Genomic DNA, 10,862 nt, shown 5'->3' with positions numbered 1-10,862 from the left:
AATAAGAGATTAGGAAAATAATTTCTTGAAAATGACTGATGCGAGAACATGTTTTTTATTCTAAATGATTCCTAATTATGCAAACATGGATATTTCCTCCTCCTCCTCCTCCTCCTCCTCCTTCTTTTTTTTTTATATGAAATCATGAATTGCAATTCCTACATGCAAGCTACATATTTTTATTATCATTTTTTTTTTAAATTTCCTGAACGTTCAAGTTATTTAGTAAAGCAACGAAATGAACGCTTGAATTGAATCTGATCATGGTTGTCGTTCGAAGAGCAAGAAGAAAAGTAAAGGTTGACTTGGATTTGTCCTGTTTCATCTTATCCTCCTCAGGTCCCCTCTCTCTCTGTTGAATTGGCTTTTTGATCAGACCCCTCTACACCAGATCACCAGATCAAGGTCAACTCATTCGCTTCACTGCAAGCTCACGCAATCATACATGACAAACCAGACAGGTTGAGCAAGGACGAGGAGCAGAGCAGAGAAGAGTCGTCGAATACCGGCCTTGGATGGTACGGCACATTCCAAGGCGGCCGCCAACTGCGAGCTAGGCGATGTCTCTGTTGCAACTTTCATAGGGCAAATCTCCGGGATAAGACCGATGACTTGAATGATGATCGAAACGATATGTTACCAAACACGAGCGACCGCTGGATCGGTTCGGGAAAACGCACGCCCCGGGTGCCGGCACGGCCTTGCATTCTGTGGTCTCAACACCAGAAGATCCAAACGTGGTCGACTCATGATGATGAGGGGGTCGCAGAGCAACGATTACCAGCCAATGGTCCAACGAAATCTGCTGTAATTTCTGAACGAAGCTGCCCATTCCCTGCAAATATAAATCCTCTGCTCTCCCCCGCTTCCTTGTGAGCCCATCACCTCTTCTTTCCTCATTTTGTGTGCACACTTACTCCTTGCTTCGTCTCTTAATTTTCTTTTCTTCTTCAGCTTATCTCTTATCCTCTGCCCCTGCAATGCACCTAGCGCTCTGCCCATTAGAAGTTGTACTAAATGCTTGAGTAATTTAAAATGCAAGAACTCGACCTTTAATAAAATGGATTTTTCTTTTTCTTTTTTTTTGGTGGGAAAACAAGTTCTTTTTTTTTTTTTTTGGAAATATGTACCAATGATTTTTGGGCAATAATCTAGGTGCCAACACTATAAATAGAAATCATAAATAATGTAGCTGAAGTTTAGAAATCCTTAATTTGATCGTGGATATTAACTCATAACTAATTTCCGTCAATCTTTTTTCCCTTGTAGCATGGTGAGTTATCAAGTTATTATATATGTCGCATACATGAAGGCAAACGATTAAAAGATATATTGCTGAATTTTGCAATTTCGGGCTGTGATTGTGACGCTTTGGATTTAACTCACTGAGGTATTATCCGCTTTGGCCGATCACAAACCGAGCCTCGCAGATTTGTCCATTGGCGTATAGGCGGGCACCTTTTCAAGAGGGCACCCATCCCGAGAGCGCTCCAACCCGAGCACGCTAAACTTTGGAGTTTCAAAACTAAGTATTTCCGTTACATCAAAATGGTTAATTTCAATTTTTACATGTATATTCCAGAATCGCTCTCCCCCTATTCGGTGCACGGTTTGGTTCATTCCCGCCAACTTCTCTATCTTAAAAGCTTGTTAGGAGCCGCTCTTTGTCCAGGCCCTCTAGGCTCGGCAACCACTCACCACCCTCGTCAGACTGGATGGTTACATTGGTTCTATAGACAAATTGTATTTCTATTTGGCAAATTTGATGGCCATTTTCTTTCAAGATTCCTTAATCCCTCGCCACCAATCGGTGCAGCTAAGCATTCCATATTACTCCTAGCAAAATCACAACATTAGGATATCAACATGTCACCGAAAATCTTGTGATCGGTAACTTTCTTACCAACCATTTTTTGGTATTTAGCAATTCTTTCATAAATCTACTAGAACGGAGAAAAAGAGTTGCTATTTTAGAACGAAACAATAGTATGGTCTGTTAGGTTTAGAGAATGATTTTGTTCACTAATAAATGGTATATTATATCAATATACAAGAGATGCCTTTATATAGGCTTAGAAAAGATGAAGAGTTTAGTACTCTTCCTATGTAGGATAAAAGGGAAAGAAGAAAAGCCTATATGTTTTAACACGAGGAAGGGTATAAACGTAAATACATACAATAAAGGGGAAAATCCTAATCTTATATATACAATATATCTAATACTCTCCCTTAAACTCAAGGTGGGTCAACCAATGAGAGTTTGGAAAGAGCAATAACAAATCGTTGTGACGTAAGAGATTGGTGAAGAAGTCGGCAAGCTAGGCTACAGAGGCCACAAAAGGAAGAGAAATGATGTGTTCCTAGAGCTAATGACACGTGATGTAACAATCGATGTCGTCGTATTTGGTATGCTCATGAAAGACTGGTTTTGTAGCAATGTGAATAGCACTCTTTTTGTCACAATAAAGAAGAATGGGAGCAGAGGAGGCAAAACCTAGATCAGCAAAGAGACAACGAAGCCAAATAATCTCAGCTATAGTATCATCCATAGGTCGATAGTCGGACTCGGTAGAAGAGCGAGACACGATAGACCGATTTTTGGCACGTCAAAAAATCAGAGAATCACCTAGAAAGACACAAAATCCTGTGATAGACTTATGATCAATAACATTCGCCTCCCAATCAACATCGGAGTAAACATGAAAAGAAAGTGAGGAAGTCCATAGGAGAAAAATAGAGTGTATCAAAGTACCACAAAGATATCAAAGGATCCGGAGCACAACAGCATAATAAACTGTATGAAAAGTCGTTACAAACCGACTAACAAGATAAACGGCATAGGCAATATTATGGCAAGTGGTCGTAAGATAGACAAGTCTCTCAACAAGAACCCAGAAGCCGGTAACATCAGACAAAAGCTCACAATCATCCAAACGAAGCTATAAATGAAGTTCAATAGGACTAGCCGCAGTATGAGTATCGGATAACTCAACACGAGCGAGAATGTCAACGATATACTTCTGTTGGGAGAGATGAATACCGTGTCCACCGCAAGCAACCTCAATACCGAAAATATCATAAGAAACCCATATCCTTCATAGCAAATTGACGGTGAAGATGTTGCTTAGTATAAGCAATATGAGTGAACATAGAGTAGCAGAATAGTAGAACCAGCATGAGAAATGTGAGTGAACACAACATGAGCATTCTCACTCTAAACAAAATCAATTGACCAAACAACATCTGCAAAACATTCAAACCAAGCTCGAGGAGCTTTTTTGAGACCATGAAAGGCCCAACGAAGACAATAAATCTGACCAAGAGAATGAGCAAGACCAAGAGGTGATTGCGTATAGAGTTCCTCTTGAAGAACCTAATGAAGAAAAGCATTCTTTACATCAAACTGAAAGAGATGCCAATTACAAATAGAGGCTATTGCAAGAAGAATGCAAACATAAGCTATTTTTGGCAACAGGAGCAAAGGTCTCCTCATAATCAATTCCATACTCCCGATCAAAATGATGTGTGACAAGACGCCCTTTATAACACTCAATAATATCATTAGAGTGAGTCTTGATTTTGTAGATCCAACGATAAGATATCAAGGACTTCCCTGGTGGAAGAGGTTTAAGATCCCACATATCGGTGTGAAACAACTCCTCGGACATAGCATCATGCCACTTGGCATGACGTACGGCTATACGATAATGTGATGGTTCCCGCAAAGTGTGGATAGCAGCCATAAAGAAACCAAACTCATCGAAATAACTTGTTGCCGCCACATATTAAGCCGGAGGACGTCAATCCCGTAGAGGGGACGGTGGGCAAGAATCGTCAAGAGGCGTCGGACTAGCAGGTGAAGTAGTTGAGAAGGATGCATAATAGAAGAAGGTGGTGACACTGGATCGGGTGGAGAAGATACAAGAGGAGGATCAGAATATGAATCAAGAGAAATATCCATAAAAATGGATAGAGAAGACTGTGAAGAAGTAGAAGAGGTGGAAAAGAATGATAGTTGATCAAAGAATTTAATGCTATGAGAAATACGAATACTGTGTGAAGAAGGATCATAACACCCGTAGCCTTTATGTTACGTGTTGTAGTCTGAGAAAGCACATCGAATTGACTTGGCGGACAATTTGGTACGCTCATGAGGAGGAAAAAGCACATAACACGTACAGCCAAAAATACGAAATTGGTGATAAGTGGGTGGTTTCGAGAAAAGACATTGATGAGGGATGGCTTTGGAGAGGACAAGAGAAGGAAGTCGATTTATGAAATAGACAGTAGTAGAGAGTGCTTCGGCACAACATTCAGGGGGAACAAAATTAGATAACGGGAGAGCACGAGTAGTATCTAGAATACGACAATGTTTTCGCTCAATAAGACCATTTTGAGCGGGGACACCAGGACAGAAAAACTGAGCTAAGATTCCTTAGAAGTTAAGAAAGAATGAAAAACTATAGAGAGATACTCTGCACTCGAATCGAAACAAAAAACTTTAATAGTTTTAGAGAATTGAGTAGAGATCATGGCTGTAAAATTTTTATAGATAAAGAGAAATTCATCACGAGAAGGCATGAAATAAACTCGGGTATAATGAGAATAATCATTGATCAACGACACATAATACTTAAAATCAATTTTAGAGAGTAGAGGGCAAACTTCTGAATGAACAAAATCAAAACGACAAGTAGAAATAGAAGAGCTAATAGGAAACAGAGATGCGGATTGTTTAGCTAAATGACAACTAGTACAAGGATGTATAGCAGTAGATGAAACATGCCTAAGTACACCATGCTAACTTAGAAAAGACAAGCAAAACGTAAATATATGACCTAGACCTTGGTGCCAACAATCAAGATAGAAGATGGCGAGAACAGGTTGAGGTGAGAGAAGTTGAAGATGCTACATCGTATACAATCCTCCATATATACTACTCATGCTAATCGTCCAACCACTCGTACAATCTCGCACAGCACAAGAATCAATGGTAAACGTCACAATATAACCCAAATCAACAAATTGCCCAACGGATAAGAGCTTAAGGGCTAAATTTGGTATACACAACACATTAAGCACATAAAAGCTTTCAAGAATAGTAAGGTGGCCTTGCAGAGTGGCAGTAAGAGAGGATCTATCAACCGTAAAGAACTCTTCCGGATTTTTCGATGCGGTTTGTTGAGTGAAATAATGAGCAGAGGCAATCATGCAATGAGCAACACTAGAGTCAAGAATCCAGCAAGAATTATTACTTGAGGATTGGGCAGCAGATGCAGTAGCAATAGAGGAAGATGCACCAAAAGAACCAAGATGAAGCCGAGCTAAACGAGAAAACCGGGCCTCAATAATAGCAATATGATCGTCCCAAGACGAGGATGAAGTGGCACGATCTGCGGATGGAGAAGTAATAGGTGCAATTGAACGCAAGTATGCATCAGAAAGATCAAGCAACTTTTGGAAACATTGATCCTAAAAAATGTCTATTTTTTTAACAGCGATTACAAGAAAGACGTGACCTTCGGCGAGTAGAGGCACACTGGGAACCACGTTGAGAACCCCTTGAGAGAAGCCGGACTGGAAACCACGCTGGAGAGGAGCTAGATTGGAAACTAGGCTGAAAACTATCTTGAGAGGAGCCGGAATGGAAACTCAGCTGTGGAGTGGCCGATACGGCAAAGGAATCTAAAAGTGAAGGAGTACCAAGAATTCCTCGTCTAGTTTCCTCGGCTTGAATTTCCTTGACTACATCAAAGAGAGATGGAGCAGGATAACGATAGAGAATATAATTGCGAACTCCCTCAAAATCCGGTGAGAGTTGCATCAAGAAATCATAGAGACAATACTTGTTATGATGTTCAAGCTTAGATGTAGCACAAGCACTGCAACAACACACGTGGGACATGTTGTACGAGCCAAAACATCAAGTTGGGATCAAAGAGACGCCATATAGTTACAAAAATCACGAACGGATAGTGTACCCTGGGTGGCACAATGAAGTTCCCGCATAAGCTAATAAATACAGACAGAACCTGTTTATGTAAACATTTGAGTAATTTGATCCCATAACTGTTCCGCACCAACAATTTGAGAAAATTGGGGGCGAAGATCGACATTAATAGAACCAAACAAGATTGTCCAAGCTTTCCGATCGGTAACATGTCGAGCCCTAATTTCATATTCACTCAAGCGCTAGGTTTGGGCTCAACATTATCAGACAAAGATGTAGTTCAAGAATGAATACCATCAACATGCCCATATAAATCACGATAAACCGGAGCAGGCATCATCGAGGGTTTCCAAATAACATAATTAAAGCCATCCAACTTAACATCAATACGATCACAACTATCAACCATGATTCCGAGATCAACAATCTATAGTAGAACTAAGAAAATATATGGGTGGCGAAGAAAAAACCCGAGGTCAATTGCGAGATCGAGGCGAAAGAGGAAGTAGACCGGATCGATCGAGATAAAGTCGAAGAGATCCGACCACGATGAGGATGTCGGACGGATTGCGAAGGCAACGGGATGAAGACAATGTTGGACAATCGGTGCGAAACAAAGGAGTAATGAAAAGCACAAGCGTAATGAAGCGGGACCGCCGTAATTGGGGATTGATGTACAGTACTCACAAGAAGCAAACCCTAGCTGTGACAACGTGTTAGGTTTGGAGAATGAATTTTTCCTTTACTAAATGATATATTATAACAATGTACAAGAGAAGACTCTATATGGGCTTGGAAGAAGTGAAGAGTTTAGTACTCTTCCTATGTGGGACAAAAGGAAAAAAAGAAAAGCCTATATATTCTATAACATATGGGAGGGTATAAACGTAAATACATACAATAAAAGGGAAAAATCATAATCCTAATATATACAATATTTGCAACATGGTTAAAGAATAAATAAGCGGTAAGTAATTTAAATGAGAGTTGATAACCAAAAGTGGTTAGAAATTAAAATAAAAAGAAAATTTCGCGAGTCGCTTAAGTAAAGGGTATCAAATTTTCATAAAAGTAGGTAAATTTTCATAACAGTGGTTAGAATTTAAGATGTTGCTGAGCATTGATGAGCTCTCGAAAGCTCTGATTCGGGGAAGATCTTATGATGAAGTTGTCGCTGTCGATTTCGATCAGTGGCACACGCTCTGACGTTTCTCAATGATAATATCAGACTGGTTTGATCTTTTTAGGCAGGGGCGAGGTAGCTTGGAATCACCACTGTGCTTACTTTACGTGCACTGCTTAATGCAAAAGGCACGTGAGAGGGGGAGGAGAAGGGCAGATAGCGAGAAGGGTCGCTGTGTTCTTAGCGTGTATTACGTGCAGACTGCCCACTCTTGGACGCAGCTCTGGCCAACATATTTAACCCTCTTCCCGGGTGTGACTCTATGAATCACCTCACCTTTATAGCTACACCCTTTCATCACTAACTCAAGTGCACCTCCCCCCCGGGATTCTATTCCCGTGTCGGCGACTCGTGACTTGTCTTCCCGCCAATCGTTTGCGGGGCGGTCCGCAAGGACCGATTAGCTCTCCGGTCATTTGTGCTCGAGAAGAACGCAGATCACGTCCCTTGTGATGGCCGGATGCACCCTGCTGGCCTCTCGCCGTGGTTGACCTGTTGTTGAGAGAGCCGGAGATGGGGAGGGCTCCTTGCTGCGCGAAGGTCGGGTTGCACCGGGGTCCTTGGACTCCTAGAGAAGACTCATTGCTTGTTAACTATATTCAAGCACACGGTGAAGGCCATTGGAGATCACTCCCTAAAAAAGCTGGTAATTACTCATTAGTCAGCTTTGGCTACTAAAGTGCCCTTCGTTCCACGTAATTCGTAGCCCTAAAATTTGATATTTATCGCCTTAATTGATTTCTTGTTCTATATTCAAACAATGAAATTGAATTTCTCTATATCTGAGTGGTTATGATGAACTTTGAATATTCAAGCTAACTGAAAATCGTGTGCATTATTACAAAATGTATGAAGGGCTCCTGAGGTGCGGAAAGAGCTGCCGGCTCAGATGGATGAATTATCTGAGACCCGACATCAAGAGGGGCAACATAACTCCGGACGAGGACGATCTGATCATCAGATTGCATTCCCTTCTCGGCAACCGCTGGTCACTCATTGCCGGTAGGCTCCCCGGTCGGACCGATAACGAGATCAAGAACTACTGGAACACCCACCTCAGCAAAAGGCTCCTGAGAAGCCAAGACACCCACCTGACACACCGTTCGCCCGGAAGCAATAAGAGGAGGAAAGCCACCGCCAAATCCGCTAAAGAGAGCGCCAAGAAATTGAAACACGGCAACAAGAAGAGCCCTGGTAAAGCATCTGTGGAGGCCATGGAGAGGCCGAAAGTTCATCTTCCCAAGGCCATTAGGGTTACTACGTCCTTCTCGTTACCTAGGAACGACAGTTTCGATTGCAACACTGCGGTTAGCGGGTCCTCCAGCCAAGGAGGGTTGCTCGACAGAGAAGCGGCTCACGTTCCTTGGTCGGATGAACCTGCTGGGGTGTTCGGCTTCTTCGTTGGCGATCCGCAAGATTGCGGTCAGCACCAATTCTCCAATGGTCGAAACTACGACAACACCGCCAACGGTCATCGTACCGACTGTCCATCCGAAGATGAACCAGCAAAAGATCAAAACGGGACGCTGGACAAGCTCTACGAGGAATATCTACAGCTGCTGAGGGCAGAAGACGACCATGTCCAGCTGGACTCTTTTGCCGAGTCTTTACTGATGTGAGAGAGAGAGAGAGAGAGAGAGAGAGAGAGAGAGAGAGAGAGAGAGAGATTGGTTTCAAGCCATGCAGACCACGCACGTCACAATCAAACGGGTGCTGAGGTTAAAATTATAAGAGAGCGATCGAGGTTTTGAATCGTAGATTCCACAAAACACGTGCTTACCTTCTAGCCAAACTTGGGAACCTCGGATGCCATTGTAGGTTCTCAAATTATGAGAACGGGCAACAACCTCTTGTAGAGTTTCCATCCCCTCTTGTACTTTCTAGGGTTTGTTAAATGTATATGATGATTATCATTAAGAACTCTTACCCTTTTCTCCAAACCCTATGATGAACTCTCTCTCAAAGGCAACGTTATACTCATGGACAAGTGGATAGCGAAAGGCCCACAGCGGCGCGAAGCTAAAAACACCCTTTTACACGAGCAATCTCTTCTTTTATTTTCTTCTTCTTTTATGTTCTCGAGAATTTCAAATAATCACGAGAAGTCACGATCCACTGCGACAAAAATGAACTAGCGCATATCGATTTCACTTTTGCCCTAGCTCGCTTCGACGGATATAGCCAATTAGGAGACCCTTGTTTTCTTGTTAATTAGGTTAGTTTTGTTTCTGATTTGGTAATCAGACGCTACTTTATGTCGTCTTCTTTTAACGTATGAAAAGAGAAGAACAATGCAGAAGACCAAGACTTTCAAGATCGTTAGGCAAGCCGGCGTGAGAGCTAGTCTTTTTAGGCAGACGATTTTTAAAAGCATCCTCGCTACGCACACGTTTATTCCTCGGATGAATCAAACAATGTCATCTACTAACATACGTCTCGGAGATCTCCCGTGGTCTAAACAACTGATCAAACCCCGCCCAACGTGCGCATGTGCGCCTCATCTAATCAAAGAGCAACTCGCATCCCTAATCAACTAATTAACGTTCTGTCAAACATTCGGATCGTCGACACTGCTCCCTAGGAAGGGCAATCAGTGTCCTGGTTTAGGCTGCAAGAGCTGTAATAATTATTGAGATTCGAGCAAATGGGTCCATTCATCGACCATGTTATTGATCAGGGTGTCGCATCATCTTTCTCTTTCCTTCCTTGGCCGCTGTTAGCTGAGCTCGTGATCAACTTCTGGTCCTCATCCCCTGGTAGATATGGTGGAATCAGGCCAAGACAATTACCTCAGTAACACGAAAAACAGGAGCAAGAGACCGAAAAAGACAATTTCGGAGCGAGAGGATGACGCGGAGATCATGGACCCCTCCGCGACCACTACCGTTCTTCCAATCAATTGATCTCGCGCGCTAATCAGACAGGCATTAGTTAATGTGCCTGATTGATGTTAACTCAATAAGTAAACTTAGTTTTTTTGATCAATCAGAACGTTGACTTTCCCAAGTCGTGACTATTCCACTTGTCTGATATAGAAGAAGAGCAAAAAGAAGTGAAGCATATATCGTTTTGTCAGCTTCCCTGTCGTGGGCTGAGCAGTGCTTGACTAATCAGTCTGACTAATCGCACCAGGGGAAGATGATTAGCAGCCACACTGACATAAATGTCTACTGAAAAAGGAGACGTACTGGCATATTGCGTTATACATTCTCGACTTTTCAGGGGTTTCTAGATTGATTATCTTCCACGTCTAGGACGGATTGCTCCAGTATTCTCCAGAGGGGCGGTGGAAAGGAGAGAATGATTGGATTGATTGAAGGAATTCACAATAGTCAAGCACCTTCTATTTAAAAGAGAAAAAGAAAAAGATTTGATTTGCTTCTCCCTCTTTATATCCCACGAGGAATTTCATCTAAACTAGTGTTCATCCCGGTGCCTCGCGCGAATCTAAATCTTGTATATTCGCATAAGGTATTTCGATAAAATGAACGAATTAGGAATTAATCAATCGTTCCATAAATGGGAACGGTGAATAGGTTAGGAAACTATTTCGGAAGCCATATTTTATGCTTGCGTTTTACTACATAAGCTATCATAATATGTCCATTGTAGTCCGAAATCATATAGTTGAAAATGAAGAAGAGTCCTTAAATTTTTTTAAGATAAATTTACCATCCTTTGCTTTAATTTGGTATAAACTGCAACAATTTAACAGACGAATCTACAGTA

At 41.9% G+C, this 10,862-nt stretch overlaps 1 protein-coding gene across 2 annotated transcripts; it reads left to right on the top strand.

Annotated features, from left to right (window-relative positions):
- Positions 1-7,476: 7,476 nt before the first annotated feature.
- LOC115748552 (transcription factor MYB4-like) lies at positions 7,477-9,073 on the top strand. Of its 2 annotated transcripts, none has more exons than XM_048285384.1 (3): positions 7,477-7,779; positions 7,989-8,750; positions 8,785-9,073. In XM_048285384.1, coding segments are annotated over exons 1-3 (897 nt in total). In that variant the 5' UTR covers positions 7,477-7,646; the 3' UTR covers positions 8,787-9,073. The 2 variants fall into 2 exon arrangements, with proteins under 2 accessions (XP_048141341.1, XP_030540925.1); XM_030685065.2 differs by having other exon boundaries at positions 7,478-7,779; positions 7,989-8,773; positions 8,804-9,073.
- The last annotated feature ends 1,789 nt before the right edge of the window (positions 9,074-10,862 follow it).

This window comes from Rhodamnia argentea, chromosome 9 (assembly GCF_020921035.1).
Source record: "Rhodamnia argentea isolate NSW1041297 chromosome 9, ASM2092103v1, whole genome shotgun sequence".
In the NCBI taxonomy this organism is placed as follows: domain Eukaryota; kingdom Viridiplantae; phylum Streptophyta; class Magnoliopsida; order Myrtales; family Myrtaceae; genus Rhodamnia; species Rhodamnia argentea.
This window is presented reverse-complemented; position numbering and strand designations above follow the sequence as displayed.

What these genes read in the sequence shown, in the direction of transcription:
- LOC115748552 (XM_048285384.1), top strand. Translation starts at nt 7,647, where the DNA reads ATGGGGAGGGCTCCTTGCTGCGCGAAGGTCGGGTTGCACCGGGGTCCT. An exon ending in ATCACTCCCTAAAAAAGCTG is followed by an intron (nt 7,780 to 7,988) that starts GTAATTACTCAT and finishes AAATGTATGAAG; the next exon opens with GGCTCCTGAGGTGCGGAAAG.